At 39.4% G+C, this 14709-nt stretch overlaps 1 protein-coding gene across 2 annotated transcripts; it reads left to right on the top strand.

Annotated features, from left to right (window-relative positions):
* Positions 1-4989: 4989 nt before the first annotated feature.
* Positions 4990-6869, top strand: LOC147631071 (uncharacterized). 2 transcript variants are annotated; one of them, XM_086809042.1, is made up of 3 exons: positions 4990-5241; positions 5502-5588; positions 6250-6616. In XM_086809042.1, exons 1-3 carry the CDS (start codon positions 5056-5058, stop codon positions 6385-6387), a joined length of 411 nt encoding a protein of 136 aa, XP_086665168.1. In that variant the 5' UTR covers positions 4990-5055; the 3' UTR covers positions 6388-6616. The 2 variants fall into 2 exon arrangements, with proteins under 2 accessions (XP_086665168.1, XP_086665167.1); XM_086809041.1 differs by having other exon boundaries at positions 5000-5241; positions 5502-5642; positions 6250-6869.
* The last annotated feature ends 7840 nt before the right edge of the window (positions 6870-14709 follow it).

Genomic DNA, 14709 nt, shown 5'->3' with positions numbered 1-14709 from the left:
CAAGGTTGTAATGTCACACCCCTTTTAATTAGTGTATGGCTTAGAAGTAGCAGTGTCGATGGAATTTATTATTCCTAGTTTTTGGGTTGCAGCAGTGACTTCTATACTTCCTCCAGATGAGTTGGTCACTCACTCATCGTCTAGATCAGTTATTACTGATGTGTTGGGGGAAAAGAGGCTTTAGAGTAGCTATATTGTTGATGTTATCCAGAGGTGCCAAAATCTCTTTGTGGATCAAAGATGTGGGTGATCTAGTTTTACTATTCAACTCCAAAATGGGTACTCATCAAGGTAAGGTCAAGATGTGTTGGATCGGACCTTACTGGGATTTCCACAAATTTTTGTACTGGTACATTGGAGTTGACATTGTTAGATGGTGTAAAGCTACCAAAGCCAATGAATGGGTTCACACTAAAACCCTATTTTGGTGAACTCTTAGGGATAGTGCTAGTGTATACCATTTTTGTTACACATCCACTTGACAACAATGTCAATCCACGTGGTGTTGCATGCATCGGTAATATGTAATATCCCTCGTACATAAATGCTTTGTTATGGGATGGGATTTGCTTTGATTACTTTAGTCATGTTATCTCGATCCATGTAACCCTGGAATTAAGTAATCACAATTTGACTGGTAATCTGTTTGCCCACCATTACCCTACTTTTTCTTAATGTCAAGGGCCTTTTTGTAACCTCATTTCACATTCTTGCCATTTTTTTTCATAGAGCTTTTAGCCTTCACTTCCGTGCTTAATCGTGTACCCTTCTCACAACTCTTGTCCATCTCAAGCATTTTTTGCAACCATGGTGGAGATTTCAAAACTCACAAAACGGTTCTGGATGTCAACACGACCTTCAACCATAGATGGCTGGAAAAAGTAGGATTGTTGCAATTTTCATCTTTGTCGTGGAGTCCAATGACACTCAGCCCTATGAGAATGAGAAGCTCATTAAGTTGGTGAAGAATAGTGTGGTGAAGACAGCTATATGGGGCTCATATATCTTCACTCTAAAATATTTGGCAAAATCATTCCATTTGCCTTGGAGGGAGCCACTAATGTCCCATGTTCATAGAAGAGGTCATGGAGTTCTATTTCGGCTCCAAAGGGTCTAAAAAGGAGTATAAGCTAAACAATCACAAAAAATCCCACAATCGTTCACATTTCAGGTTCATCATTGAGATGATCATCCTCACACATAAGGTCACATACATGTCCAAGAAGGCCTTTGGGGTTATACTTGTATGCATCTATAAGAAAGCATGTTGATTTTGTTCTCTCAACTCCTCCTATGAGGAAGTTTAAAAGTATTTATCCCAATTCAAAGATAAAGATTGGGTAGTATTTGTATCTATTATATCAAGGCATACCAACTACACCCATTAATGTAGCCTTAGGTAGAGTAGCCTCAGGTGCCACCAAAAAGCTACAATTCCAAAAGAAAATAAAGAAGGCACAAGACAAGGATGAGGTGTCTAACAAAAAGCAAAGTTGCAATTTTAGAAAAAATGAAGAAGGCACAAGACAAGGTGTCTAAAAAAGATCAAAACAGGGAGAAAACACTTGAAGGAATAGAAGAGTAGGAGAGGCATGTAGCGACAAAAGTTAATCCGAATGACCCTCCGACAAAAACCATATCATAGGTAGCTAAAGTGCTACAAGTTTTGCCTCTGAAAATTGTCTAGCACGACTTTTTTTGGATCATATGGATTCTTCCTTGCTAACAAGTTGCATGCCATTACATTTCAAAGTGTGCAGTAGAAGCATAGTGCAATGTAGGCACTGATAGCTCAAGAAGGATTTACAGAGAATGAATTGAATAGATTTAGAGTTCAGCTGCTAGAGTTTCCAACAATCCAGATCAAGGTGATAGCCTTAGAAGCTGATCAGGCAACAAATAGTTGAAGTTCTCCAACAAGATGATCTACAAACTGCAAGCTAATAATGATAAAGCCCGGATGCAGGAAGAGATCCTAGATTTATAAATATACAAAATCAGAGCTGAAATGCTAAAAGCTAATGGAGTAGCATCTTTTTACCATGGGACAACATGAAGCTATAACAAAGTTGATCGTTCCATACTCTAAACTCTATAGTGTAGGATAGATGTGTTGGAGGCAACTAAAGATTTGCAGGTCTATGAGCTCATAGATGTTTCATCTGGAGTAGGAGGATCCAGAGGGGTAAGTGGATTCGAAAGTATGTCAGAAAAATCCCTGACGAAGAACTTTGCAAAATACAAGCTCTGAATCCAAAGAGCCACAGAAGCAGGTTCAAGCTAGGAAAAGGGAAAACAAGTTGCCTAGCATCGGGAGATGATTTGCTCGCCACCATAACACAAAGAGAAAGAATCATTTATAAAGGACAAGCTTAAGCTTGTCATCACAATACAATGGTTAAAAGACGAGTATGGATTTAAAGATAGCTAATCAAGAGATGGGGAAAAAATAATGCTAAATTTCAAGAACATAAAATAAAAGATACAGAAATAATTGCTTCACTCAAAAAGAAAACTTCATCTCATCAAAAGAGCAATAGCTGAAAAAATTGATGAGTATGAAGAAGAAATAAGCATTTAGAGAATAATCATGCAGAGCACATTGAACTTATGGAAGCCAAAGAAAAGAATCTATAAGAACAAGTTAAAGAACTAAAATAATCTATTTGTGTGGAGAGAGAAATTGGTAAACGTGCCACATTTAACATACTGTGGAAACATTACGAGCTATATAATTTCCCTTTCCACCAAATTGGAATATAGTGCAAATGATTGTTACTCATTTCAGTAAGAAAGTCTAACCTCTAGCATAGCGAACTCCTCTAGATAATCCTTCCAGCTCATGATGTGTACCTGCGCTGCTCCGTTACTTGACTATATGGTTAGAGGTACAATCTAGATAGTAGAATAAAAAATGTAGAATCCAGTAATGTGGAAGTGCCTAATTTTTTTCCAATTATATATTTTCCCAAGTAGATTATTATAGATAAGTTTACCCTTTCACTCAGATAATAGATATAGTTTTAAGCATTCATTCGATAAATTTGGCCTTAGATATGATCAAGATTCTAGTTTCCATTGGGCACTATCATGATGGGTGAAACCCACTCGATGTGTTCAATTTTGTAGATGGAACCCAGCTTCAACAAGCCTACTCTCAATTTCCTTTTTGACCATTTTTAAGTACTTGGGGTGGTTCATCTCATATGCCCTTTGCCAAAGGCTTTGCTCCTTCCACGATTGGAATAGTATACATGACTACCTTGCAAGGTACAACTTGGACAATGAGCAAATTAATGAGGTCTTTTTCCTCTTTAGGATTTAGATCCTTTCCAATCTATACATGTTTTAGATCCTTGCTAGTAGGTGCTACTACATTAACCTCCTTAAGTTCAACTAGCCCATCATAGATGTTCCAGGATGACCATTAGGGGTTCTTTTTGCCTATTCAAAATTATACATTGCAAAGAAAGAAAGACAAAGAGACCCGCGATGCCTCGAGGAGGATAGTAAATTCTCTTGCACAATAGTGTACAAGATATGCACGGGCCCTTCTAAGAGTGGGGAACTCCCATGTCCTTTGAGACAATCATGTCAAAGCTCATTCCTATTGGGTCTCATCTTGGTTCTATTTTGGGTGGCTCCTCCTTGACCATGGAAAGAAATACTTCTTTCCCAAGTCTTTTCTCTTTAATAATGCAACACGGGTATTCGAGATAGGAGCTGCCACTACAAGTTGGAACTACTAGAGAGGGTCTCCTTTAAACTACTCTTGGTGGCAAGCTTGAACCAGAGTAGCTTCTAGTATGCTCTTTTCCTCAATATGGGATTAAGATACTTAGCCAACTTCTTCTTTTTTTAAGGTTGTTAGGATCAATATTCACTTCTTATGGTTTAGTTACAGGTTTGTACCCTCTCCTCCTTGGAGAGGGTACAAGCATTCGTTGGAGAATTCTTGTCCCTTCTTCTAGTTTAGTGGCAGGCTTGTGCCCTCTCCTCCTCGGAGAAGGAGGACGATAAAGCATTCGTTGTGCAATGTCCTTACTTGAGCTGCTTTTTGGATTTGCATAAGAAAGCCTACGAGATGATTGCTATATAATGCATCTCAACTAGGGCACATCACACCCCAAAAAATGAGGAATCCTAAGTATATAAAATATGTCCTTACTATGCCACTAGTTCTACCCCCTCATCCCACCACTCCAAGGGTAACACCCATAAACCAATTATCCTTAACCAAGATTCTTGAAGGAGATGAGGAGGGTTCACGAACCTGAATGGGCTCTTTGTCATAGGGTTGGCCTTGCGGGTTTCAAGGGTCCCATTGAGGCTACTTGGGATTCTGTGTTGTTTGAGGCAAGCTAGTTTGTGTGCCTAGAGAGCTTCAATGCCATAAGAAACACATGTCCATGGTAAGTTTTTCTTATAAGGTAGATTTTGTAACCTTTGAGAAAAATGAGGAATATGATAAAGCATATTCCTTATGTTTTATTGCGTAGACACACCAACAAGGGGGAGCCTATTTGATGTATTATCTATGGATGAGATTTTTAAATGTAAAAACCAACATAAGAAATTTTCCATAGGATCCCCATCCAGAGAGAGAGAGAGAGAGAGAGAGAGAGAGAGAGAGAGAGAGAGAGAGAGAGAGTAACTTCAGGCCTTTATACATGCAGCTTGCAAATTTTGGGATTGTCAGCAGGGTTTCAAGGGTGTGGAATGGTGGGGGAGACCCCATCACAAGCATGGGCATGCGAGATCTCCCTGAAAATTCGAGATTCTAGGGTTTTCTTAGCACTTTTTTGGCGTTTCTGCCATGTCCTCTTTGTTAAAACACTTCTTCTCCCTCTCCACGTGGCCAAATGAGAGAGAAAAGAAAGGAGGATTTTTGGATTTTTGAAATTTGACATAAGGTATAATTTTTGGTCTGGCTGCTTCTAGTCAAATTTCACAATACTTTTCGAAGCATGGGTGCATATTGGCGGCGTCTTTTAATAGGTCCGGGGGCAACTCGTCTGTTGTCCGCCATCATTTGAAAGCGAAAGAGGACTTGAAATGTCGTCTTGTTCTCCTGCACAGCTTGTAGCGCAGTGGCTATGCCGGAATTCCAGCTCGCAGAACGATCAGCAGCTCCCTTCCACCCCCTTGTTCCACGAAGGCCTCGTACTCAAGCCCCTTGCAGTCCTTGTAACCGAGCCGGGACGCTTCGTCTGCTCGTTTCGGGTCCCTGCCCACCTCACTGTGAGAAAACAGAAAACCCTAATTGGTCCTAACCTCAAACCTAATTTTTTTAAAAAATCAGAAATGAATCGAAAACTCTAACCCTTCTGTGATGATGTCTTCGCTTAGCCTTTTAGAACTGTAACCCTGATCCTGTTAGAAACGAGCACAATTAACACAATCAACAGAGGAAACCCTTATTGTCATTCCAACTCTGGTCTTTACCAAGTCTGCCGTCCTCACACGAGCCTTTCTCTTGTGTTTCCTGTTTCCCTTTGTAGAACACATCGCAGGTGCTGCATCAGGGTGTCATAGCCAGTCTTGTGGACAACGTAGGGGCGGCTGCCTTCGTCACGCTTGATGGCAAGGTTCGGGTCTCTGTTGATCTCAATGTTTCCTATATCTCTCCTGCACACATTGATGTAAGTTTTCTATCATCACCCTGCATGTGCATACATCTGGATGCATTGATATCATGGCCTTGCACGTGCGCATATCTGCACTGCATCAATGAAATTTTGAGATAGTGAAATTTTACATGCCATTTAAGCCATCAATGTACAGTATATAGGCGGCAAAAGGCACTGCCTTCTCTCATGTGGATCATAGGAGCAGGGCTGAAATTTGAAGGCCTACCCTAACCTTCAATTTGGGGGCCATAAACTAGGTTGACCTTGAAAATATATATGTTTGTATGTAAAATTTAGAGATTTTTTCAAAATAGTCACCTTTTGTGGCCTTCTTTTGCAACCCTATTTTTGAAGAGGCCTTGTGTAGAAGGTTTAAAGGGCTTTGATGTCCTGTGAAGGCTTCAAATTTCAGCTCTGCATAGGGGACACATATAAATAAAAGATCCTCAAATTTGTGTGCTATGAATTGCATTGGCCGTCGATTTAGTGCCTAGATTATTAGTGGGCTTTTTTCTCTATAAATTAGGTGGGCATGGTGGATGCCATTCTCTATCTGTGACATTTTCAAATCATGAGTTAAGTAATACTAGATGAAAAATTTTTGGGGGATTTTTCCCAGGATGAAGTCGAGATCGAGGCCAAGGTTTTGAAGTATGCAAGACCTATTGGAGTTGTGACTGTCGATCTTACAAATAAAACCACAGGCCAGCTGGTTGCTCAAGGTAGGCACACCATGTACTATTCCAGCAAGCTTTAAGCTTTTCTACCTCTGGCAAAAACACAACTCAAATACCTATGCCTTCAGTAACTACCACCTCAGAACTTGTTAACAAAATTATGTGTCCTGGCAAATCTTAATGGTTTAGTATAGCCTCCACACTATAGCATTCTGTAAACCTTTGGTTGTAGAATTGCTCTTGCTCATGTATCACTCAACCACCGAAGATTTTAGAGTGGAGATTGCTTCGGTAAGCCTTTTATGTGTATTTTTGTGTTTTCCTTTCATCTCTTTCGCCCTTGCTTTTTATAATGCCAGCTTTCAAAGAGAGTTTCACACAGGACTATGATGGGCCTTTCTTTGATGCATTTGGCAAGGGAATGAATGATTAATCAAATGGTGGGTATCATGTGCTGAGCTGGTTGACAGTAGTTCTTTTCCTCCTCTGTCTGGTAATCTCCTCTGGTGATAGCCAATTGAACCCAAAGTATTAGTGATTTATGAGTGAAATCTTTTCATTATCTTAGTCTGACCATTGGGCTTTTTTTCTTCAATGTTGGAGGCATTGCATTAATTTCAAATAGAGAAGTCATTGATGCATATGATGAGAAAAATTTTCTACTTTTATCCCAAGCACTAATGCATATACCCTTCCTTTACGTGTCTCAAAGTAGAAATCTTGCATTAATTTTGGCCATCCCGTTTCTTACTTAGAGATGATGGAGATTTATACGGGAAGTTATTCACAGATGGTAAGATAGTGCAGGCACTTTCATTTTTTAGATTATCACGTAAAGCTCTTTCTTCTGTGTTGTATATTCAAAGTTATCATCTTACAAAAGTTTAGCTTGGGACTAGGTGTTTGTAGTGAATGAGAGGGTGAAGGAAATAAGATGATTTGGCAATGAATGCTTATAGATGATGATATAGGTGCATGCAATATGCCTTGCTAGTAGTGGGTGCATGGGATTTCGTAGATGTGGGAGGCAAGATTTTTGATGTGGATGGTGAAGTGTTGAGGTGAGTATGGGGTAGAATCAAGTGTGCGAGAGGTTGATAGAAGTTGGACTCACGAGTTTATGTTTTAGAGCTGCCACACACAATAGGTGCATTGGTGTAAGCTGCAAAGATATGATGCAAAGGGGCGAATGAGAATATAAACTAGGAATATGAGAGCATGCCTAGGATGGATTCATTTGAGATCATTCTACAGGCCATTTGTACCACTCTTCTGCGGTGAGCATCACGTAGTTCTCTAATGGAGCTTTTGTAATGAAATCTCTAAGCCTAGCAACAAGACTTCTGTGAGAGTATATCGAGGAATCTCAAATATTGTTGTATCTTCAAAAGGGGGTACGAGATCTTAAAATGCGTAATTGTTTGTTGTTATCTAGACCGGCTTTGCTAGACTATAGGGCTGTTGTCAGACCCCAGGCTAGCAGACCCTGTGATTAAGCATTAACAAGACTCAGGCATCTAGCTCACTGCCCAACCTTAGAGCCATTCAGTCACCCTCGAGCACAAGGGGATAGTAGCATTAGAGACATGACTCCACATGCAAAGTCCTTGGTGTTCCATACCACCAGAACACACCCATTGGATGTAAGCATGGAGTAGTCTCAGGTTTGAGAAACTCTCCGTTAAAGTGACTCATAAAGTCACTTATATAGGCCTCCTATAAACTAGGAGCCAATTTTAGCATGTCTCATACCCCCACTTAAGATGCCTTACTCATAGGCTGTTTTTAACCTAACCTAAAAATCTTAACCTAGTTAGCCTTGGGACGTAACAGTTGTGATGCACAAGAAATGGTGCATTGGTGTAAGCTATAGATATATGAGTGAGTGAGAAGCTGAGGTGGTGTTGACACCGTACCTTGAAAAGTGTCTTAAACTTGGCATTGTCAAAACTCGTGTGAGCTAATAGTTCAAATCCAACCGGTTTTTTGGAAAGTTTAGAACCGCCAACAGCTGGACTCAAGGTGGTGAGTATGGGTGGCTTGGGAGATGTTACATGAAATTATAATGTGACCTAATGTGACCTAATGTGTTGGCTACAAGAGATGCAATTGTGCAAGGGAAGAGAGCATGGGCGTATAATGCAGTAGAGCAAGAAATGGGGAACTTGTAGGTGAAAGGGCAAAGGATAGTGACAAAGGTGAGGGTTCAAGATGGGTGATGGAAGGTTTCGACGAAGGTGGGTGCTCATAAAGGTAGTTTGGAGAGGCAAGGAGGTGTGCAAGTAATTGTTTCGAGTGAAGTGTAATATGCATAGTGGAGGCAAAGCATGAGAACGGGTAGGATAGTGGAGGATGGTGAGGTGATAAGGCAAGTGTTGTGGCAAAGCATGCACAAATAGATAGTGTGGCCTACACTTAGGTGGCAAGAACAAGTGAATGATGTGAAAGTGATACACACAAGGGCAAAGGTTGCATGGAGTTTGTAGATGCAAAATGTTTGGGTATGGGAGTGTGTAAGTAGGAAAGAAGCTAACATGGTTCAACTATATGTGGTGAGATTAGCATGTGATCTTTTGTAGGCGCAAGGGTTGGTGTGCACATAAAAAATCATAGCTGTGTAGGGTGTCAAAGGTGACCCTAGAGTTAGCAAAGTGCCAAGTGGAATCCCAAAGGGGCTACGTGTAAAATGAAAAGGTAGGCTACGTGGGTCATTGCCAAAGTATGGTGTTGCACATGCTTTTGCATGGGGAAAGGGTCCCAAGTGGCAAGGCGAAGCAAGTCAAGAATGGTATAATTGGCACATCCACAAAGAGCAAAGGAGGTTGCTATGGAAAGAGAGGTACATGGGTGAGAAATTAAGAAGGGGGAAATGCTTGTAGTGGTCATGAAAGTGTTATTTTATGGTGAAATTTTTGAAATGGATGCAAATCATAGTAGAACATGAGTTGTATTTGCAAATTGAAAGGGTGAGAAGCTAGTATGGGCACATGAGTAGCGCAAACGGTAGGAAAGAAAGGTGGTTGGATATGTTAAAGGGATTTGGACTTGCTAGAAATTAAATGCATCTAGCCAATTCTTGGCATCCATTTCTAGGTCTTATGAGATGACCTTGTCCTGGTAAAGATTAGTACCCTTGTTTTTTCGAGTGCAATGTCGTTGCCATAACCATTCCACAGCTAGAATTGTACTTTGTGTTTATAGCTATTTGTATTATTTTTGTGTCAATATCCCTTGACATCTTTCACATTGACCTTATCTTTGGACATGTGCATAGGTCCTACCCCTTGCTTCATTTTAAACTCACCTTTTGAAATATAATATGTCATAAGTTTTTTGAGTAAGTGGAAAATGGCATGACACTCTATTGACCGGATAGCAACCCTAAAGATGTTTCTGAGGGGGGTTTTGAGTTGGGTATGAATGAGGGTTTCTCGGACTTTGCGGAGCACGTTGAGATCTAGGGAGCATGACTCGTCCCCAATGGTGAGTGACATTTTGGCGAATGAATTTGGGAGATCCAAAGGCTTCTTTCTAGGCTCCTTACATATTGGTGATGATGCAGATGTGGCTATGGTAGCCATGGTGTTTGCGTGAATGTTCCTTGTGCAAGGAATTAAATCCTTAGTTTGAGTAAGTGCACGGTTGTTGTGTCGTAAGTGCCAGGTTTATGGGAAATGTCTGTTGAGTTGGTTATGTTTAGAATGGGGTTTGGACTTGCTGGGTGGAAGCTCTTGGACTTAAGCTCTTTCAAAACTTTTAAATTCATGGAGAGCCTTGGTTTTGATTATTTTTTGTTGCTTGTTGAGGGTCTAATTATCTAGCCTAAATTTACCTCGGCTTTTTTTATATCAAAAGCTCTAGTATGAGCTCCTCTCACTCAGGCCAATTAAGGGTTTTTTTTTCACATTCTACTCTTATAGAAGTTCTAAAAATTTTGAGATGTTATATGGCTGTAGTCGAGTTCCAAATGAATATTTTGAAGAGTTTTGCGATCAATCTATCTTCATGGTTTTTGTCTCAGCTTTTACCCTGAAAATATCCCTCGTTTGAGGTCCAAACAGAGTTCTATCTTCACGTAAGAGTTCTCGAGATTAAATAAAATTTCAAAGTGTAGCCTTCTCTCACTAGACTTATCTTCTCTCTCTACCTTGTTATTGTTCAAATGAAGGGTTTTGCTCGTCTCGGGTTCTTTAAAAAAATTGTATAAAAATTAGATGAAATATCTTAATAGATTACATGACCTCAAAAAAGGTGTTGGTGGATGTATATATATATATATGATTCATTTATATATAGTGGCATTATAATAGATTTGCAGTACCGCATGTGCAGAGACTGTCAGAGTTTACAGGTTACTATAAGTGAAGAAGTTAAAAGTGCTTAGTTGTTAAGTAAAGATGTCTAATAGCTTATCACAGATTCTGAGGGAGAATCTAGACAAAAATAATTCTAAGCATAGAAATCTAGGATGACCAATTTCCTTCTAAGAAAAGGATATTAGGATTTAATCACAAGGTGATGAAAAGAAGCTAGAGATTAGTAAGTGTAGGCATATAAAACATAGCATGAAGAGCCAGAAAGGTGCTGTTTGAAAGAACTTTTATGAATTTTAGGAAATGATTTCTCTCATCCATGAGGAGATGAATATTGGGGGAGGTTTATCCTCTGGAAATTCACATGAGCAGGCCTTCTATCAGATACAGGTAGAGGTAGAGGTAGATTAACATCTAAAGACTAAGTGCAAGCTGTTTTAGAAACAAAAATCATGGGCAACGAAACAACAACATGAATTTAATGTACAAACAAGTGAAAGAGGCTCTAGGGACAAGGGGGAGTTAGAAAGGCCGAGGTGGTTGGCAAAGAAATCAATATGCAAATAGCATAGAGTGCTATTACTATGGAAAACTAGGGCACACAAAAAAAAAAGGATTGCTATAAAAAGCAGAATGATATCAAAAGTGGAAAGTTGTATAGCAAGGCAGCTGTGCAATTAAATAGGGTGATGACATAAGTGAGAAACTATTTGTAATGGAGCACATACTTAGTTCCACGAGACACGAGACATATTAGGATCGAGAGATATATGGTATGTGGATTTTGGCACCTCTAACCACATGACCAGTCATGGTGAGTGATTTAGAGATATGTAAAGAATGAAAAAACTAATCTATGTAAACATAAGTTGTAGAAATAGAAGTTGATGTTGTACATCCCATTGTGCATGTTGGTAAAGTGTCATTGTCTATAGAAGACGAAAAAATGAAGTACTTGGTAGATATGCACTTCATGTTTCAAATATTACGAAGAACCCAGTTTTTGTAGGATAGATGGTTGAGTAGGGTCTGCAAAGTGAGATTTAATCCTTAAGGATGTTTTGAGGAAGACTTCAAAAATCATTGTCATTTGATTGCAAATGGTAACATAAATGGTAGGATGTTTACTTTGGATGTTAATATGCCTGAGGTTACAGCATCCATGTTTTGCATATGGAACGGGTGTCATTGTAGATATTGACATATAGCATAAGTGCATTGGTCATGTGAATATAGAGCGGCTAAAGTTTATGCAAGCCCAAAATATTATTATAGGTTTGCCAAAGTTTAAGGTTGATGGTATGCATAAAGTATGTGAAGCATGATACCAGCTTGATAGGCAGGCCAAACATGCTTTCCCACATGAAAATCATGTCAGTACGAGGCCATTGGATGTATGGAAAACAACCAAAACTGCAACAACAATTACTAGTTATAGGTATTATGTTACATTCATTATTGATCACACTAGGAAAGTATGGGTTTATTCCATGAAGGAGAAAAGTGAGGTGTTTGCTCACTTTTAGAGATTTAAAGCTTTGGTCCAAGGAAAAATGTATACAAATAAAATGCCTGAGATCAAATGGCAGAGAAGGATATCTTTCTAAATGAGTTCAGTGATTTCTTGAGAAAGCAAGAAATCAAGAGGTAATTCACATGCGGGTACACTCTGCAAATTGCAGAAAGGAAAAATAGGCACATTGCATAAGTTGCTCATGTCGCCTTGATGTCTCAAAAGAATATGCTAGATTATTTTTTGGGCTAATTGAATGGCCCTATTATTCCATAAAACATAACAACATTAAAGTACTATTGCAGTTAAACTTTAGAAATGCATCCTCATTAGTTATGTTTTGGAGAAGAAAAGTTATTATGTTATAACCCTATCACTCGTGCGAGTAACAAAATATGTTATCTTTGATGAGATGAGTAGCTGGTATGCACTAGTGAAGACAATGAAAGATGCAGATGTAAGAAGTAATGATGATGTCCCATAAGCAATAGTCACAAAGTACTTGGTAGCTGTGGAGAGTCCTCTAGCAACAGTGAATCGAGTGTTAGTCCATGGTCAAGTAGGTTGAAGACATATATAGGTACACATGTATCACACAAAGGGAAGGAAAAGGTAGATCAACCTTTTGTGCCTGATCTCATCCGTAGGTCACACATATGTAGATGGTGACTTTAGTAGCTCTGAGTAGAGCCTTGATGGTATTCCGCCACACTGGTTACTCCTGGTGTAAGGAGAGCCAAGGTTATTTTGAGTGATCTAGATGTACACAGATCTATGAGGGTTGATACTCTATTTTGATAGGTTAAGATATAATGGATATATATATATATATATATATCCAGGAACATGCCTAAATTCACCTTTTAGAAACGTGCTTGTTATATACTCAGGGTAGTCAACCCACAAGACTATATAACTATCAACTCCATTATGCATAGTATGGACTAGATACTACGACATCCCCACTAACGTCATCAGTGCCCAATAGCCCATTATTATGCTTAGATGGTTAAAGCAATACAAGAGTTGGAGCCCACGTATTTTGAGCAGGCACTTGAAAATAAAAAATGTGCCTATACATAGTGGGGTTCTCTAAAAGTTCATATGTATCTGTGGAAAGTTTTGTGTTGTGCTCCAATGGCACTGAAATAGGCTTACACCTTGTCATTCCATACTTGGATAACATGTCCAAGCCATATTGCCTGTAAATGGAAGGGGCAACTTAACACGGAAAATCTAATCAATCATGAAATCTGAAAATACACATATGCATGCCATATAAAACAAGATGACAAATTTGTACGGTACACCACACTAGGGGCCAGAAGATGGGCTAACTTGAGCTCTGTTATTGGACTTGTGAGTTAGTTTATGCAAGCCCCTTGGAAACCACACTTGGATGTGGCTAGACGGATTCTCAGGTACATAAAGTCCACAATTGATTATGGACTTTTCTATGAGACTGGCACAGATATACAACTACATGGGTATACAAATGTTGATTAGGCTGGTCGTGTTGCAGATAGGAGATCTATCTGTGGCTTTATGTTTTCTTTTGGGAGTGCTGATGTGTGAGCTGGAGCAGCAAAAGAAACAACTGGCAGTTACCTTATGGAGTACAAAGGCAGAGTATAGAGGCACTGGTGTGGTAGCTTAGATTCGGAAGCTACTTGTTGGTGATACAGGTAAGCCCGTGGATATGACCTTTATTGTGATAACATGAGTAGCATATAGCTGGCCACAGTAACCCAGTTTATCATACTAGGATGAAGCATATTGAGGTGCATTATCAATCACTTTGTGAGGGAGAAGGTTCTAGCATAGTTATGTGGATTTAGCATATGTTAGCACACAGAGGATTAGGTGGCTGACATCTTTAGGAAGGCATTGGGTATAGAGAAGCTCCACAAGTTTAGGAGCTTAATTGGAGTGCAATGTGTGGAGTTGAGCTCGAGAGGGACGGTTGAGATATCGAGCTCAACTACTGCTGGCGGGACATTGTTGGAGTGCAATGGGTGATAGCTTCCACACTTATGCCATTGGCACAATTGGTGAGATTATGGTTGTAGAGAAGAGAAGAAGATAGAAGAAAATTTAGCCATGAGTAGTTAATCTATCCACCCACCACTACTACAAGAATCGAGTCATACCCTACATTAATTGAGGGTAACTTAGTAATGAAATTCATACTTCTATATTCCCATTTCATTTGAGGAATGTCTAGAGGGTGTAATCTTCAAGGCATTTTAACTCGCTCAGCTTTGACTCTCTGGCATATTAGAAAGTGACATACATGGTGCAATACATCCTTCTTGAGTGTAGGCCAAAAGAAACATTTCTTTACTGATAAAGAGGTCTTTATATAACCAAAATATCTTGAAATTGGACTGTCATGAGCTTCAGTCATGATTCTTCTTTTTATTTCACCATCATTGGAAACACACATCCTATTATTAAAACAAAGGTATCTATCTTCCAATTTGTATCCTTGTACTTTCCTTAACTCATGAGGAGTCTTGCTCTCCTACAAAAGCAGAGCAGTAATGGGTGCAAAGAAGCTAGCTTAGTTGATCCTC

This window comes from Cibotium barometz, chromosome 15 (genome assembly GCF_041138505.1).
Source record: "Cibotium barometz isolate CiBa-2024 chromosome 15, ASM4113850v1, whole genome shotgun sequence".
Taxonomy (NCBI): Eukaryota; Viridiplantae; Streptophyta; class Polypodiopsida; order Cyatheales; family Cibotiaceae; genus Cibotium; species Cibotium barometz.
This window is presented reverse-complemented; position numbering and strand designations above follow the sequence as displayed.

Coding starts and splice junctions, on each gene's coding strand:
- LOC147631071 (XM_086809041.1), top strand. CDS start 5,056: ATGTCGTCTTGTTCTCCTGCACAGCTTGTAGCGCAGTGGCTATGCCGG. Junction 5,242..5,501: donor GGGTCCCTGCCCACCTCACT/GTGAGAAAACAG, acceptor TTCCCTTTGTAG/AACACATCGCAGGTGCTGCA. Junction 5,643..6,249: donor TCTCTCCTGCACACATTGAT/GTAAGTTTTCTA, acceptor GATTTTTCCCAG/GATGAAGTCGAGATCGAGGC.